The sequence below is a fragment of the Sceloporus undulatus genome, chromosome 2 (genome assembly GCF_019175285.1).
Source record: "Sceloporus undulatus isolate JIND9_A2432 ecotype Alabama chromosome 2, SceUnd_v1.1, whole genome shotgun sequence".
Lineage (NCBI taxonomy): Eukaryota > Metazoa > Chordata > Lepidosauria > Squamata > Phrynosomatidae > Sceloporus > Sceloporus undulatus.
Genome location: NC_056523.1, coordinates 274,303,324 through 274,321,920, shown reverse-complemented (window position 1 = coordinate 274,321,920; position 18,597 = coordinate 274,303,324). Strand labels below are relative to the sequence as shown.

At 40.6% G+C, this 18,597-nt stretch overlaps 1 protein-coding gene across 2 annotated transcripts in view; it reads right to left on the bottom strand.

The window, feature by feature from the left end:
• SLCO4C1 (solute carrier organic anion transporter family member 4C1) overlaps positions 1-18,597 on the bottom strand; it is a 48,640-nt gene that overhangs the window by 14,431 nt on the left and 15,612 nt on the right. For both annotated transcript variants that reach the window (XR_006102524.1, XM_042455220.1), the window contains exons 3-8: positions 10,611-10,805; positions 8,708-8,804; positions 6,516-6,637; positions 3,534-3,640; positions 1,589-1,733; positions 341-536 (exon numbers count right to left, since the gene is read on the bottom strand). Coding sequence is in view for 1 of the 2 variants with exons in the window: in XM_042455220.1 (XP_042311154.1) it covers positions 341-536; positions 1,589-1,733; positions 3,534-3,640; positions 6,516-6,637; positions 8,708-8,804; positions 10,611-10,805 (862 nt within the window). In the remaining variant the exon portion in view is untranslated. The remainder of the gene's footprint in view (positions 1-340; positions 537-1,588; positions 1,734-3,533; positions 3,641-6,515; positions 6,638-8,707; positions 8,805-10,610; positions 10,806-18,597) is intronic.

The window sequence follows — 18,597 nt, the reverse complement described above, 5'->3', positions numbered from 1 at the left end:
ATATGCAATTCTTTGTCCCAACTAGAGTAGATCCACTCAACCAGAATGGACTTGGTAGGTCTACAGTAGAAAGCAAGCATGCTGCAGTGGTTTGAGGACTTCCAGAGACTAAAACAATAAAAGCTTTCAAAAAGGGAAAGGGAGTGGGGAGAGTAATATTTTGTTGAAAATAAAGTGAAATCACATTTTCATCAAAGTCAAGGTACACGCAGTGGGAAATAGGCCAGCATACTACTCAATGGTCTCTATTTCCCTTGTAAATCACCATCTATACTGACATTACATTGTTATGGTGGTTATTCTTCTGAAAATGGCACATAGTTCTTTAAAACATACATACCCATTATATGTTTCAGAGACACCAGCAAATGGTTCATTCCCACATTTAGCAAACGCAAACACCATATTTAGTAAAAGTGCCACTGAACAAGTCATGAGAATAAACTTGATTATAGTTTTGCAATTCATTTGGAGCTTGGAAATCAAGGTTCCACTTATTACTTGACCTATTGCTGCTCCTGGGACCAATACAAGCCCTGGGGAAAAGCAAAGCAACACTTATCAGATTAATAATTTAAGGCAAGAAAAACATTTTAAAAATTCAAAAGGAAAACAGGAAGGGGAAAAAAAATCACATTTTTGTTTGAAGTAGAACCAGATCAACTCTGGTTAGTACTTGAATGGGAGACTGTCAATGACTATCAGGTGTTGTAGGCTATATTTCAGAAGAAGGAAATGGCAAAACTGCCTCTGAGTATTCCTTGCCTAAGAAAACCCAATGACACTCATGGAGTCATAAATCGACATGCGACTTGAAGGTACATACACACAAAGAGAGTGATGAAACAGTTGCACTGAGAACAATGTGTCTACAGTACAATAGTGATAGAAACAGGTAGCAAAGATAACCTAGAATATTTCTCTCTTGGGAAGTACCTGAATTACACAAGGGAGCCACACAGCCAAGAAATCATCTATCCAAGCCTAACTTGAAAGCACTTAAAGGAAATAAGAGGTACCATATGTCCTTCACTCTGCAGCCATGTCTATATCATCTCGAAGAAACTATAGAATGTAGACCAGGAAATGTAGGCAGCCATCCTGTTAGTGATATGTGTGGACGTAAGTGTAACTTACATGTATGTTCCTTTTTGGATGGGGGGAGCTACTCTGGGCTTCAAGGGGAAGGAAAAGGAAGGTGTCTTCCATCTGTGCCCACAACCTTGTTCCTCCCCTGAACTGAGTTCAGGTGCTACTTCATGGCCTTACTGGCTCCCTCCTTCTCACTGGTAAGCAGCAGCAGCCCCTCTTGAGGTTTGACAGCTGCTGGGGGATAGAATCTGGAGATGCATGGGCAGAGCTACACTTCTGATGAAGAATCTCAGATTAATTTCACTTTCTTGTTGATCTGCTATGGAAAGCATATTGTATTTACTCAAAAAAATAAACCCTAAAAATGCAATAAAAATTATTTCCCAGTGAGAATGATTAGTACTGCAATTTTTGCATTATTGATCCATTTTCACCCTATTCTTACTATCCAGTGCAATGAATGAATGAAATAAAATATATGAGGGAAACAAATTACCTCCTAAGGTAGCAGAATAACTAGAGGTATACCCAAACTGATTTTCAATAAATTTTGGCAAGAAGGTTGCAAAACCAGTGGCAACTAAAGCTTCTAATGCAGCAGCTATTACAAGACACATTAGCACAGGGTTCCTGAGCAGCATCTGGAAAGGAGATCAAGGGAAAACAATTACAGTTCTCCTACACATTTTCATTATGCCTTTGAAATCACTGTATCTAATGTGGCAAATATTGTATCTGATTGTTATATTCCCGACAGATTATTGCAAAAAGTGACAACTTGGATTTTCAAAATGGTATTTTAACATAAATACAGTCATCCCTCCATTTTCATGGGGGATTCGTTCCGGACCCCCACACACATGAAAATGGAAATTCGCATATATTCAATGCCCATTGATTGTAATGGGTGCACACCATTTTAATCCCTCCCTGCCTTGCCATCACAAAAAGCGACACTGCGGACTCCAAGTCTGTGAATTAGAAGGGACGACAGTACTTTTTGTTGTTGTTTTCTTTGCTACTCATCTGATTTTGAATCCTGTTATATATATTTACTCCCAAATCTTGTGCCCTCCTTCAAAACAGTAATAATATTATTGCCCTAGTAGCATGAATACAGTTCATAAAACTCAGCAACGTTAATTATTGCAACACCTTCCTTTATCTGGGTGTATTTTTGCTGAGGAACATGATCAGAAGTCAGTGAAGGAAGGAAATAATAAGTTGCTATCAAATTGCTTTCACCCGAGTTGGAAAAGTTGTTTTGACTACAACTCCCAGAATTACCACTGTTTTGAGGGATTGTTAGCAGATTGTTTTTACCTGACTTTGAACTTGGAAAAGTTGTTTTGATTACAGCTCCCAGAATCCCCAACCAGCAGGAATTCTGAGAGTTGTATCAAAACACCAACTTTTCTAAGCTCTGACTGGCTGAAATATTCAAGATCCACTTTCTTGAAAGTATTTATTATTTTATTTATTAAGATATTTCTGTCAGGCCCTATATCACAAATTATCTTGGTCACATACAAATAAAATAAATATGCACATGCTAAAACAATTAAAACAAAAATAATTTAGATAAACTAAAGACCAACTAAATTGACAACTTAAAACAGGTTTAAATGGTTAAAACAGTTTAAAACCATGTGCAAAGTATTTTTATTATTCTGCTAGAGAGATCAACTAATATCATTCACATTTCTTAACACGTGAGGAGATACAGGATGGAGTGGAAACTTCCCCTTCCAGTTCTGCTGAGAAAACTACTTCCCTCAGTAAATCAACTACACCATCAAGTCCTGATCTTTCTCCTAGTACCCAAACATTATTAGTTTCGAATCAGAATCATAGAATTTTAGAGTTGGAAGGGAATTTGATGGTTATTCCATTGCTGGATGTACAATTCAGAAATCATGCAAGATTTTCTGTACTCACAAGCAAAGTATTTTATATCATCTTCTGAGGTGCTCTTTGTTGCCATGAGGAGGTTTCTTCCCATGTTTAACTAAAATCTATTCCCATGTAGTCCCTAACCATGAACTGTAGTTTTTTTCCCCCTCTGGGGTAACAGGAATAAGTCTGTTTCATCTTCTGCATGATGCTCTTCCAATATTTGGTGGTAGTTTTCACATCACTTCTTAATCTTAACTTCTTCAGGTTAACACACTCAACTCTTTCAACCAACCCTGATAAAATGAGGTTTCCAGATTCCTCAGCATTTTGAGTCAGGTTGCCAGTCTCCCCTAAACTCCAATTGTCCATGAACAATGAACACAGGAATGTTATGTATGCAAGTTTAATTCCACATTTATCTCACACATACAACCAAACATAAAATTAAGGGAACCAAAACACACACACACACACACACACACACACACACACACACACACAAAAACTGCCTTGGACATTGCTTCAGATTCATTTTTTTATATTACCCAGAGAGTCAATATAAAGCCTTTTAAATTCCTCCCAGGACAGTCAAGACTCGATTTATCACCAAGATGTGCTTCACAGACCTTTTCAGCTCGTATTTTTTGTGTACCTAGAAGAAGAAGAAAGTAGTGGCACATTTCTGTTTACAGCAGGAGGGCATGCTGAACAACCATCATGTAATAGAGGGCAGAAAACTGTAAAAGAAATCATAGTAATGCCTAAAATTCCATTAGGATTTAGCCTGTTTGCTTGGATGTGCATATGTGCATACAATTCCTTGTGTAAATTGGAGTTTGTTTTTCTATTACGTATCTCCCAACTCACCTTGCCACCTGGAATAAACATAATAATTTCATCCTTTTTGATACATGCTGCTAACAAGTGCAAGCTGTTACAGGAAACCACACTTTGTCTCTGTGTGAAGAGTCTCTGTGTGAAGAGTTGGCTAATAAAAATATATTTCACTTATGTTTCCTTAAGGTTACATTTTAAATAATAAAGGAAAAAGCAAAAAGCACCGGCTTTTGGGCAGAGTCATGGTTGAGCGTCCCCACCCTCAGTGCCTTTATGCTGCTGCCAGGGTGCCATTTTGGTGCAGTGCCCAAATGGCGCAGTGTGTTAGGGGAGTCATCATGGCGTGCCGGTGCACCTATGACACCTCTTCCATGGAGCAAAAAGAAACTGCTTTTTGCGGTTTCTTTTTTGCTCCCTCCAGAGCGACGGTGTGTGATTGCCATGGCCCCAATCTGGGGTGAAAAGGAGCAGCATCACGTCGCCCTTCCAGCCAGTCTGTACAGCCCCATTACTCTGATTGACTCACGGAAGCCTTTTCTACTGCTAGTGACAACCAACAGGCATTGGCTCACATCCCAAAAGTGGGCTTGTCCCTCCTTTTCCAGTTAAGCTGGTTTTGTCTATTACATTTTAGAACAGGGAGTTTTTTTAAAATATATATATATAGCTCTGTCTTCAGGAAACTTTGGGTGCTAGAGAGTACTTCCTCCTTCAGATAGTGAATTGTAAGAGGACTGCTTCTTCTAAAAGAAGGCTGCACCTTCCATTAGGCACAGTGAGAAGGCTGCCTCAGGCAGAGAATTTTGAGTGTTATATAAGGGCAGGAAATTGTTAGCTATTTATTTTGCTATTACTGCATAGTTACTGCCAAGGAAAAAAGAGAAATGTGCTTATGGGATTTTCTGCTTCAGGGAGCAAAGATAACTCAGCTGGCTTTGGATACTAGACACCTCAACTTGACTGAAGGGCACTATTTGCTGGACTGTTTGCCTCAGGCAATATGTTGTATGGGGCCTGCCCTGGTTTGCTGTGATCATTTTTAAAGGTCGGGTAGGAAAAAAGACTATTTTGTTCTGTAAGCAGGGATTGAAGCTCACTCCACCAAAGCTATCACAGGTTTCATATTGGAGAGAAAAGATTATGCTGATATGACTGGTTGAGATCAAGCTATAGGTGCTATAAGAACTGGGTGCAGTCACCAACCAGAATGGCCAGGGAGGGCTGAGTCTTTTTGTATATCTGTCTCTGTGCATGTGAGTGAGAGCAAGAGAGGGTGTGTGTGTGTTTATGTGAGAGAGAAAGCAGCAAGGGACTATGTGTCAGAGAAAGAGGGAGGAGAGTAAGGGAGGGGGGAGACCAAAGGGAGTGCATGTGTTTTTGTGTGAAAGAGGGAGTGAAAAGTGGGGAAGATGTGTCTTTCTGTATCTGTGCAGGTGAGACAGAGCCCCTTAAGTTGTTTCAGTGGCCATTTTTTCCAAATCAGAAGCTTCGGAATTGAAAAAAATGGCCGCTGAAGCAACTTACGAGGCCCAAATTCAATAACAGAGGCAATGGGAAGCCATTTTGAGGTAAAAGTCCATGAGACAAAATCAGCGTAACTTCCGGATTTAGCTCAAATTTGGAAAAGGTAAGTTGAGCACTGGAGGCGGTGCGATAAAGTCCTCAGTGTGGGATAGTGGCCTGAGTGGTGGACTAGAACTCTGGGAGATTATGATTCAAATCCCTGCTTGGCCATGGAAAGCCAATGGGTGATCTTGGGCAAGTCAAAGGCCCGTTACAAACGGGCAGGAAAGTACGCGCGGAGCACATACTAGGGTTAGAAAGGGGCGATGCTTCTGCACCCCCTCTAATCCTAGTGCGCGCTCTGCATGCACAAAATGGCGGCGGCCGTTTCACACAGCCGCCGCCATGAGGACGTCACGACCGCGCTGCCTCTATACGGGGTGGTGCGGACATGACGTCCTTGCTCCGCGCCAGGGCACTTAGTGCGCCCTTAGCGCGGAGCAGGAAGGAGCTCCATTTCGGAGCTCCTTCCTGGTTTGGTCTGCTGGGCGCAGCCTTCACATGGCTGTGCCCAGCGACCAAAGAAGAAAGGGGCCAAGCGGCCCCTTTCTCTTCCTCCCCGCTGCCGCGGGGTGTCCTTGGGGCTTGAAGCACCAGGGACACCCCTTTTCAGGCTGCGGGGAAGCGGCCTTTTGCCGCTTCCCCGCAGCCTGGAAAGTGGCAGATTGGGGCCTCAGCGGCTGCCAGTCTAGCCACTCAGGCCCCGATACACCGGGGAAAGGGGCGGGTGCAGCCCGCCCCAAACAGGCGGTCTGTAACCTGCCAAAGTCTCTCTCAGCCTAAGAGAATAGCAAGGGAAACTTTCTCTGAATAAATCTTTGCCAAGAAAGACCTAGGACTTCAAAAGTCCTAAGAGGTGACTTGAAACACATCAAAACAGTGTTATTGGCCTGATGGCTATGCAGATTACTTGGGAAATTACTTTAGAAGTTAATAACAAAGAGTAAAGCAATGCTTCTCAGGCCTCTTGAAAGGCAGAGGTAGCTGTAAAATAGCAATACTGATGCTATATGTAGACCACAACATTATGCCCAAGCTCCTTTCATTATTGAACTTAAGAAGTTCTGTGTTTATAGCCAAGACCACCAAGGAATGCACTTATCTCTTACTTTGAAATACTTATTTACCTGGCAAATGCTTTGGGAAATATGAAAACGGTGCTACTAAAAGGCAAGTAGCAAAGCTGCAGACAACAAATGCTATCCACCAAGCTCCAACCCAGCGTGGATCTGTGGGAGTGATGTCTATGCTAAAACAATATCAATTTAACAAGCACAGATTTAATATAGACATAAATAACAGAGTCAGTATATTACATATTATTCTGCTAAACAAGGTATGAATCTTTGGCTTGTCTATCACAATCTCAGATTTTTTTACCCCTAATAATAATAATAATAATAATAATAATAATAAATTATTTATATCCCGCCCCTTTGAGGTCAATCGAGGCGGCTAACGGTAATAAAATACAATACATTGTACATTAAAATCTACTTCCTCCCCCCCCCTAAAAAGTTATTAAATCAATTATAATTAAAACCAACAAGTTAAAACAACATCAACACATACACATTATTACAAAACAAAACAAGACAAAACAGTAAACTGCGGTAGCATTCTACTTAAATTTCCAGGGAGGACCTTGGGGACTCTCATGAGAAGAGGGTTCCTGAGACCGGGATTATCTATCCAGGAAAGGTCTGCCGGAAGAGATCCATCTTGACAGCCTTTTTAAAGCTGTCTAAAGATGTCAATTGACGGATCTCGTCTGGCAGGTCGTTCCATAATCTGGGGGCAACAACAGAAAAAGCCCTCTGGGAGGTAGCCGAAAGCCTAGATCTTTGAGACTGCAGCAAATTCCTCCCAGACGACCGGAGTGTGCAGGGAGGATTATATGGGAGGAGGTGGTCCCTGAGATAGTTTGGACCCAAGCCATTTAGGGCTTTAAAGGTGATAACCAACACCTTGTACTGGGCCCGGAAACTAATAGGAGGGACTTTAATACTTGAGTAATATGGTCCCTCCTCGATGTTCCTGACACCATCTGGCTGCCATGTTCTGCACTAATTGCAGTATCCAAATCAAGCACAAGGGTAGCTCCATGTAGAACGCATTACAGAAATCTAGACGTGAGGTTACCAGCATCGAGATCCCTTACTTCCAGAAAAGGGCGCAGTAGGCATATCAGCCAAAGTTGATAACAGGCGCTCTTGACTGTCGCATTTACCTGATTTGTCATCAGGAGCAACGAGTCAAGGAGCACCCCTAGACTGCGAACACAGTCACTAGAGGAGAGTGTGACCCCATCCAGGACTGGAGGTTGCAACCCAGTTCTTGGTTTCAGGGCTGCTACCGTGAGCACCTCCGTCTTGTCCGGATTCAGTTTCAATCTGTTTTTCCTCATCCAGTCCATTACTGCCCGGGTAAGGAAAAACACATTGAAACTGAATCCGGACAAGACGGAGGTGCTCATGGTAGCAGCCCCGAAACCAAGAATCAGGTTGCAACCTGATGATAACAATTATGTAAACAGAAGCATCCCTATCTCACCAGCTGGGAAAATGACAATGTTTTAAAGTTCTGAAGACAATTAGTAATAGATTTAAGCTAAGCATCATTTTCCTATTTTTACTGGTTAACTAACTAGTTGAGAGACAGTTATAGGATTCATGACAGCTCTAAACATTCTCACTAGGGTTGCAATTCTGCATGGCATAACATAGTAGTTCCATATGCAGAATTCCTGACACCCCACTGCTACTGGCCTTCCTGTGTCTGGTTGAGAGCAAAGGGGATCACAAAAACATCTGGCTATAACCCTATAGCCAGATGCAAAACAATGACATCATCCTCTGAGGTCTGTCAGGGTCCTCTGCAGGTGATGTAATCATTTCCTATCTACTACAGGGACATAGCCAGATGCTCCTGCAATCCCCACTGCAGACATGGAATCAAGGGGGGGGGGGGGGGACTTCAGAAGCATTATGGTAGGTTGGGGGCTTTGGTCAGTGCAGAATGAGGAAGGGAATGCCAACCTCCACAGCAACCAAACATAGACATTCACAGGTATATTTTATTTACTCCTGCATATACCACAAACAGGATTTCAGCGAACATCTCCTAATTCCAGCTCAACTGTAGTTATCATATAGGAATACAAAGAACTCCTCTTTTCCCACCACTTCATCCACTGAATATCCATTCCTTGATGCAGTATATTCCCCAATAGGATGCAAAGTAAAATTACTATTATGAAGAATGGAATTCTAGAGTTAGTAAAATAGAGGTGTGTAATAGAAAAAGGGAAATCCCTTGCCTTACTTGACGATTGAAATCAACATAGATATTAAGCAACTGTCCTCCTAGTACATAGCCAATAGCAGGACCCAGAAGTGACATAGCGTAACCAATGCCTGCAAAGAAAGATAATGGTTTCTAGCTCAAATCATAGACATGAGTGTTGCAAAGATTTAAAAAATCACATATTAACCTTATATGGGTTCCATACAAACCTACTCAGAGGCTATAAAACTGAGACAGAATGTGTCACCTTCCACATACTGTAGGATTACAGCTCCTAGCATCCATCATTATTGCCTATGCTAGTAGGGCTTATGGCAACTGCATGCGAGATATATATATATATATATATTTCACAGGTGTTTATATTTTCTGTGTGACCCACCCACCCACCCAAAAAACACCAACCCTCCAGGTGTGGATTTTTCACAGAATAGATCTTGAGTGTGAATACTACTACTAATAAACTCCAGTTTTCTCATAACAAGGAGGAAAATGGTATAATGATTTGTTCTTGTCAAGAAGAACAAAATTTATGAAGATTCATATCCCTAGTTTGATGGTGGCAAGGTTTACAACCAATAATGCTGCTCTGCTTTTACAGTAGTTCCTTCCTTCTATAGGACAGCACTAAAGAGCATTCAGTGGTGGCTTCCACAACATTGGAGTGGTGACTCCATTCTGGCTTTCAGCCCAGAGTTTGAAAGAGTCTTCCATTGTATATGGCTCTTAACATCTTCAACAGATCCTTTAAAGTCCACTAAAACACAGAACAGATTCTCTACACCACTGACCTGGATTGGATGCCACCAGCTCCCACTGTTAAATTCTATCACAAGGGAAGTTCTCTGCAGGTGGGGACACTGTACAGCTGCTAGGAACTGTGGGAATAACTATCAGTGGTGATCTACAGGGAGTCTTGGAGATGTGTCATCCACAAGGTTGCCCTGGGTCAAGATTGACTTGAGAGTGGTTAACAATAGCAAAATCCTTTATCCAAAATATTTAGGACCAGAACTGTTTCAGATTTCATTTTTTTCCCCAGATTTTGGAATATTTGTATATAGATAATGAAATATCTTGGAGATGGGACCCAAGTCTAAACATGAAATTCATTTATGTTTCATATATACTTTATAAACATAGCCTAAAGGTAATTTTATTCACTATTTTAAAAATAATTTTATGAATAAGACAAGGTTTGTGTGAACTGAACCATCAGAAATCAAAGGTGTCACTATGCAGCCACCCATGAAACAATCTGGGGGTTTTGGACCATTTCAGATAAAGGATACTCAAACTGCGGCCTGTTACAGACAGGCCAAAATAAAGCTGCTTCGAGTCACTTTGGAGGTATGGTATTTCAATGATTGCATGTTCATAGAGGTCCAAAGCCATGCTCCAGTCCTAAGGACTGGAATGCAGCTTTGGTGTGGCTTTTGGACTCTTAGGACTCATGCATCATTGAAATACCATACCTCCAAAGTGACTCGAAGCAGCTTTATTTTGGCCTGTCTGTATTTGTTTTAACTGCTTGTGACATAATCGTGTCCCATTGCACTGCTGCAGAGATGCTGATTGGCTAATCTGGAGCATGTGCAGGCAGTAGAGAAGCAGTTGCTCTCTTAGCAAGACACATAGCAATGGGCTCCTGAGCTAGAGAAATTAAAAAGAGCATCTGAAATCTGTTTATTATGTTAGGAGGATGAAGTAGTCAATTATGCCAATGCTATTAATTTAAAAAAACCTACCAAGCCCTATTATTAAAAGCAAATACAGTTGAACATTCTTGATGCCAACCATTTCACTCTGGCATTTACAAGTGAAACAGGTAACGTGATGCAATAAACAAACTTTCCGAAAGTGATGGTCATTGAGATAACTGGAAAATTCTTGAAATAAAATTTAGCTAAGCTTACCTATATAGACTGAAGATTGGTGTTTTGGAACACTGTCATCAATGAAAGCTGTTCCCAATGTGTAAAGGGGAGTTCCTCCTGCTCCCAAGAGTAACTGGCCCAGCAGAAAGACAAAGAAGTAGTTGGTGAGTTTAGATCTTCTTTGGCCAGTACATGTGCCATTGTGCATTCCAAATGGAGGTACAGGACAAGTATCTAGAAATATAGGATTGTAAGTCAACAGTGAAAAGCTATTTACTTTGGAGGCAATTATTACAAACCATTAGCTGTCTGAAAAATCACAGGACCTAAAAGTAGGTTTACATCTCTGAAGAAGACACAGAACAGCATTACAATCGACATCACTGCAATCAGTAGGTCTTCTATTGAAGAGCATAGCATAAAAATCATGTGGAACTATGCTGTATCTTTCCACTCAAGCCCCTGGACTCACAGTATAACCAATTCTATGATTCTATCAGCTTCACTGCCTCCTCAGCCCCAACCTCATACAGTATATAGCATAGAGATAACACTGGCCTCCATTACAAAGTTCTGGTGAGGACTACTGAAATAATGTGTACCATATTCTTGGCATACCGAGAAAGGGCTAAACCAATACTAAGGGGCTCTTCAGACAGGCCATTAAGGCCGGCCTGGGGGCAGAGTTGGGGTGTCATGTCCACATGATGCATGCCCAGACTCCGCCCCAAGGGTGTTGTGACACCACGAGCCATTCCACATGGTGCGTGGCATCACAGGGCTCCTCTTGCACTGTGTCTGCACAACGCAGTGCCGAAGGTGCACCGTATAGCCACGGTGCTGCAGCTATCGTACCCTGGAAAGCTGAATAGGGGCCGCGGCATGCAATTGGAAAGGGGCAGCATCATGCCGTCTCTTAGGGGCTGCCTGTAATGCCCCTAAGTTAACTATCTTAACAAAAACAAATGTTGCTAGGAAATACAATAAACAAATTATATCCTTTATTTGATATCATAGATTAAATAATAAAAATGTATGGATAGTGGAAAAACTGCATGAAGGTCATTCAGTTTTCAAGTTAATACATTTTAATACTGGCTGGACATCATTTCATTTAAAGAAATAGAAGGGCAGTGATAGCCACATTCACATCATATGGCACAAAACAAAGCTGAAAACCTGGTTTTTGTTTGTTTGTTTGTGCCTCAAGATGTTAAAAATAAAGGCTAGGTTTCAAATGACACAAAGTGCTTCATCAAACAACAAAATAGGATAATGCATGTTACTAATATAACAAAAGGGAACCACAACAAATAATGCAATGTACCCTTCAACCTACAAGACACAGTCCCATTCAGAATTCCAGCCAGCTTATTTCTTCTAAGATGGACGTTCTATTCCACTCCCTTCCAAGGGTTCTTTTCTTCCCAACCCACTCTCTGTACACTGTGGCTTCCCATTGTGCTCTTTCAAAATATAGCTTGCTTGTTTTCTTTCCCAAACTGATCTGTTGTAAGTCTGCAAGCTTGTTTCCTGCTTGTTTTACAGTAGCCTGATCATAGTTACAAACCTGAGGAACCCACATTTACCATCTGAGGGGCTAAACAGACCACCCCTTTGGAGTGGCCTGACGCTATTCCTTTTGGCACCGGATCCGCCATGGCACCAATCCAGCCTTTCCCCAGCCCTAAAAGGAACAGCAAATTACCACTCCTTTTCATGCAGGAAAAAAGGTGCCTTTGCCGCTACGGTGGCACTTTCCAGCGCTCCTTTTGGTGTGCATCATCTGGACACAGCACCAAAGGAGTGCTGTGACATCACCCGCTGTGTGGTTGGGTGCACAGCATGATACTAGCATCAGGGCATATTGGGGTGTGCATCATGCAGATGGCACACTCCCACTCTGCTCCAAGGCTGGCGTTTACTGCCGGTCTATTGAGGCCCTGAGTCTGCTATTAGAAAATTAAAATAAGGAACACCACTAGAGGGAGCTCCTATTTTGTTCAACTGAAGACTGAAGATCATTCCCTAAAATAATGTTATTATGTAAGGAGATGGGAGAAGAAGAGAGAAAGGAGGAGGAGGTAATACATGTTTAGATACCTGTGTCCCCCCACCCCAAATCAAATTACTGTGATGCATTGTAACATTTCCAATACCATAAGACAATAATAGATTATCTTAAAAACTAAAACTTTTCATTTCTTAGAGAAATGGCTATTATTATGGAAGCCAAAAGGCAAAAGAGTATTTATGTACTGCAAGAATTCTACAGTTGAGAGTTGAAAAGGAACTCTCATTGCACCTGTCCATGGCCTCCTGCCAGTGAAAAGTAGGCCATCCAATGTCAAGGATGAGGAACCATCCTTATAGCTGTATACTTTCAGGTTTGACTGAAGACACTGGCCACCTGATACCATCTTACACAAGTCGGCTAAGAACACATGGCAGAGTAAGTAGTTTAAACATTTTTGCCTTCCAGCACTACTTTACCATGCCTACCTTCCAGTAGATTTCCCTGAAGTGGTTACCTCACTCTGGCCCCTTTCACACCTGGCGCTTTTGCCCAGGGTAGATCCAGGCAGATTCAGTAATCCAATACCCGAATCTGTCCGGAATGGAGTCCCCACTACTTTTACCCTGATCAAACCTCCCCAGTGCAATTTACCCCACTTGATGTTCACACTTCAAAAGCCGCAGTTTAAGATGGAGCCTCCTTATCACTCCTTATTGTCAATCAAATGATTTACATATTCACTTCCACTGTCATCAGTGGTGGCGTGTCATGTATCTTCTGCAGACATTCATCAATGGCATGGGTGCTTCCCCTCCCCCTTTTAAAAAAAATCTTGTGGCAACATTCGCATATCCTCTCAATTTGTCAAATTTATTTAAAAAAACAACAACACACCAGTCCTGGTGGCATTTCAGCAAAAGGTGTATGAAAATTTGTATTTAGGCTGCAGTGGTGGGAGCAAACGAAAGGGAAATATATGTAGCACAAGCATTCACATATTCTATCAATTTACCTATTTTAAAAAAAAATGCTGGCCCCAGCAACATCCTAGCAAAAAAGTGAAAACTTTTATTTTGGCTGCAGTCACAGGAGCAAGCGAAAGGGGAAAATGTTAGCACAAGCATTCACACATTCCATCAAAGAATTAATTTTTTTAAAAAAAGCTGCTTGCAGAGTGACTGGTGTGAGAGGGGAGGCATTTTCACACCCTCTGACCTTTATCCCTCCCCCTAAATGACCCTATAATGACCAGGGACAAGTTCCCATTTGCCAGCACCATGGAGGAACTGGGTTTTCCAAAAAGAAACAGGAAAAAACACAATATCAGAAAACCCACACTGAGGGGGATTTGCCCCAGTTCGGGTGTGCAAAACCCCGATCCGGATGTGCAAAAACCAGCGGGAACAACCCACTTATAATCTGGTTTGAAATTCAGTCTATACTGCAGTGTGAATAGCCCCTCTCTCTAACGCTTCTGTGTCACTTCTCCTCTTTCTATAAGGATTTGTATAGAAACCTAAGAATATTAAGGCATGGATTTTGGGGCAGCACTGGGATGGGGTCTTACCTGCGTCTCTGAACCTCAGTTTTTCAGCTATACAACAAACACTGTCTTTACCTCAGTCTTGCCAGTGAAATGTTTTTACTTTTCTTCTCATAAGGTCTATGCTATTCCATATCAAAGACATAAGGGAATAATAGCTTTTAGGGCTAAAAGAGAAAAAATACTATCCCAAGGAGGCTGTGAAATTATTCTGCACTTCTCAATCCCTTCCTACCAAGTTGTCTTGACGCCTACCACCTTGTCTTAATCTAAGACACCAAAATGTCTTGGACCAGTCCTGGCTATGGAAGACATTACTAGGACTGATTCCTCATCCTTGATGCTTGGCAATCTGCTTCTATAGCTTCATTCTATTTTCAGCTTTTGGGGTTCTAAAAGGTGCACCTGAAAATTATGCAGCTAGCTTTTGCCCACAGGTTCACAGCACTAGCTAAGAAGCCAATCTGATAATGGCTGTGCTCAAAATAAACCAGTATTTCTGGTCTTGTACTTTAGCCCCAAATTGTGGGAATTATTTGTGTATTTTAGTTGCCTTTAAGTATTCTTATCCTGCTAGATTACTTGGAAGGTACATGTTGATTGTAGGTGTAATCCAAGGTGCATGTTGATTGCACAGCTGTTTAGGAATGCTGTATCAGGTACCTATTCAAACAAATTTGGATCTGTCCCCAGTGCTCATTCCAGGACTCATTAACTCCACTAGTGATCAAAAGTAAAAGGATTACATTTGCTTTTGCCAGAATCTCAGCAAATAAGAAGATTACAAATTTTGTGACAATCCACTTGTAACCAACAATAAAATAAATTAGAGTTAAAACCTTACATGGATCTCTTCTTTCACAAACAATATGTCATTGTAACTGAAAAGAGATTAACTTTCATTTAGTCTGGCAGCTTTGGTTTCTTGGTAATCAGCCAAAAACACATTACGTTTTAATGGTCTCTAAATTACAGGAATCCAGATAATCTAGGCTGCAGTGTGCAGCTCTAAGTGTATTCATTCTCTTTCCTTTCTCATAGTGGGGGGGAGGGGGCGCTCCATGAATTTGTTTCGGATGACAGAGTTGATTTATAGTACAAATGCTAAAGTACAATTAATGTGCTAGTACAACAGGGTGCTTTTTATTGTCTGTTTGATATAACACTGTGTCTCTTCTGACATTAAGAATGTCTAAAAATATAAAAATGAACCAAGACACTCTTAAGTACTAGAGATATATGACTGAGATGTTTGTGATATCCAAAGCCAGCAGAAGACATTTTGCTACCCGAGACCAAATCCAAGATGTTGCTCTCTCCCTATTTCATCATTAGAAGCTAGCAGGACTTAGTGAAAGTGTCCACCACACCTAAGGCAGCTGGCTAATACATAGAATTTTGTAATCTGACTGAGGGAACAATGAAGACTTTCAGGAGGACCAGGAAGCTAACACAATTCACACATAATCATCCCACCTCAAGTGAATGTTCCCCAGCAGCTGCAGCAACCATTTCACCACAGGCAATTCAACCTAATGGTAGAACCAATCTTGGCACTATCACACTTTTAAGTTAAACAAAAAATCAGTTCAACAAACAACACATTTAGAACAGTGGATTTGAAGCATTTGAACACTGAAACACAAACATTTTAAAAAAGATTTACCGTATATACTGAACTATAAGTTGACCTCATGTATAAGTCGATACAGAACTGTTTGTATTCACACTAAAGGCTGGATGGATGAGAGAGCAGAGGGGACAAATTATATTCTTCCCTTTCACCAGAAGATGGTTCCCTTTTTATAATTAGAATTAAAGTACAGTTCTTAAACTGACTTGTGGATAATTCAACTTTGGTTTTTGGGGCCATTTTTTAAACTAAAATTTCTAGACTTATACATGGGTATATACAGTATATATGGTTTGATAGTATGTTTGGGAATGGCAAAAAGCAAACATATGAATAACATTAGGGAAATGTCCCAAATCAAATACAGTGTTCAGAAGAATTACGTTTTTGTACTGCAACTCTCAGAATCTCACACCCAGCAAGAACATGCTGATAGGGGTTTTTGATCATCTAAAAAGTAACTCTTTAGAGCTCTGGATATAGACATTATGTTATGTGTATTCTTTGCATGCACACACACATCTATCACTCTAAACCAAAGAGAGTTGAAAATTACGTTTATCTCTCTGTCTAAATCAGATATGCTTGGGGCAGTTATATGTCAATCTTTTATGAATAACATATCACAGAAGCACATTTAAAAGCCTCCAGAAGAAACTCTTTCTCATTCAGTCAACTTCTTCCCCTGAGTTTCTGCTCTTTTTCAAGAGCCTCTCCCATTTCCTCCTGATCCCCCATTCGCTTCTCACGAGGAGGTAAAATTAAAACATCATTATTAACAGTTTATCAAATAAAAATAGCTTCTATCCAATTTGTGAAACAAATGAGTGGTGAAAATGTCTCAACCACACTTCCTGATTTAAGTGTGTGATGTAACTGTTTGCTTTGTTGCATAACCACCATTGTATTGACAGCAAGCTCTTCTTAAAGCCTATTTCCCTAGAAACAAACTGAATCACAAACACAGTGGGCTTACAACAGTAATAATACACCCTTACAGAGAATTTCTCAGTAATTTGATGCTACAATACCATCCTTGCAGGTGGCCTCTTTGGAAATGCTTCCATTGCATCAAGTGTGCTGCATTTAATAAGATACAAAAGAGATTTCAATTTACCTTACAAGTTAAGGCAAGTTGTATAGCTGCTGCACAATTCTTTAGCCTGAAAATCTTTTCTTCAAACATTGGCCTTGCTACTTGGGGATTGTGGGAGTTGTAATACAGCACATCTGAAGGACACCAGGTTAGGGAAGACTATTCTTTGATATACTACTGGTACATTAAACAGAGGTTTATATGCACTGTTGGAGGACTGAGATTGTAGATGCTCATTCTAGAGCTACATGAGGTATGTGATTAGACCTACACATCCTTTGTCCACAATGCTAAGGACTATGTCAAGATGTAGATTGCTATTCCAACATGCTATTCAACTATCAGAGCTTCAAAAGTTACATTTTGGACTCCAGTTCCCCAAATATGTCACACCAACAAAACCACTTGTCTTGCTGGCTGAGAGACTCTGGGTATTGTAGTTCAAACCAGTAACTCCTCCAAAACTATAAAGATAGTCAGGGCAAGCATAATCCAATCCTTTATTGTTGAGGAATAATGACAAAATAAGAGACACTACCTGTAGCCAAAAAGAAAGAGAAGCCTCAATAGATGACAGATGAAACTCTTCAAGCAGATAAGGACAGACAAGAAGCAGAAGTAAAAAGTGACTGAAACAGAATCAGAACCCTGAATGCCACCATTCAACAACTTGTGCACAGGGACAAGGACAATTACCATAATAATGAATGTAGAGAAATAAAAGGTGACAATGAAAAAGGAAGAACAAGTGACCTTTTGTAAAAGATCCAAGAAATAAAAAGGAAATTTAAACCAAGAGTGGGGATGCTCTACAACTAGCAGTGGAACATATTACATAATCAAGAAGAAATAAAAAGAAGATGGAAATATACATGGGGAAAACCATATAGAAGAAATGAAAGAATGACACATTCATTCAAGGAAGAATCACATGAAGACAAGCTTCTAGTTTTAAAAAGTGAAGTGGATGCTACACTCAAAGTACTTGGGAAGAACAAATCACTATGGATTGATGGTATACCAAGAGAGCTGCTTCAATCCACAGTGACAGAATCTATTCTAGGTCTAACCAAAATCTGTCAACAAATATGGAAAACAAAACAATGGGCCACAGTCAGAAATGTCAATATAAATCCCAGTCTCTCACAAGGATTGCAGTAACCACAGGAGTACTACATTAATTTCCCATTGATTTCCCAAAGTGTTGTTCAGAATTCTACAGCAAGTACTTTTACTCTATGTGGAGCAAGAAATGCCAGATGGCAATAATGGATAATGGAGCACACCAAAGAATTTCAGGAAAAAAATCACCCTGTGCTTTATAGATGATAGCAAAAGCTTTGATTGTGACGATCATGAAAAAGAAATAAAGAAATGGGTGTGCCATAACATTTGATTGTCCTGATGTGTAACTGTCAGGACAGAAAGGAAGGAAATTAATAGTTTCTAATTGGTAAGGGGGAGAGGCAAGGCTACATCTTATCACCTCATCTGTTTAACTAGCATGTCACAAATATTATACGTAAAGCAGGACTAGACTTGGAAGAAGGAGGTATGAAAATTGGAGGAACACCAACAATTGAAGATATGCAGATAATCCCATACTACTAGCAGAAAATAACAAAGACTTGAAACAACTGCTGAAGACTGTAAAGGAAGAAAGTGCAAGGGCAGATTTACAGCTGAATATTAAGAAAACAAAAATAATGATCACAGATCATTAGCTTACTTGCTAAT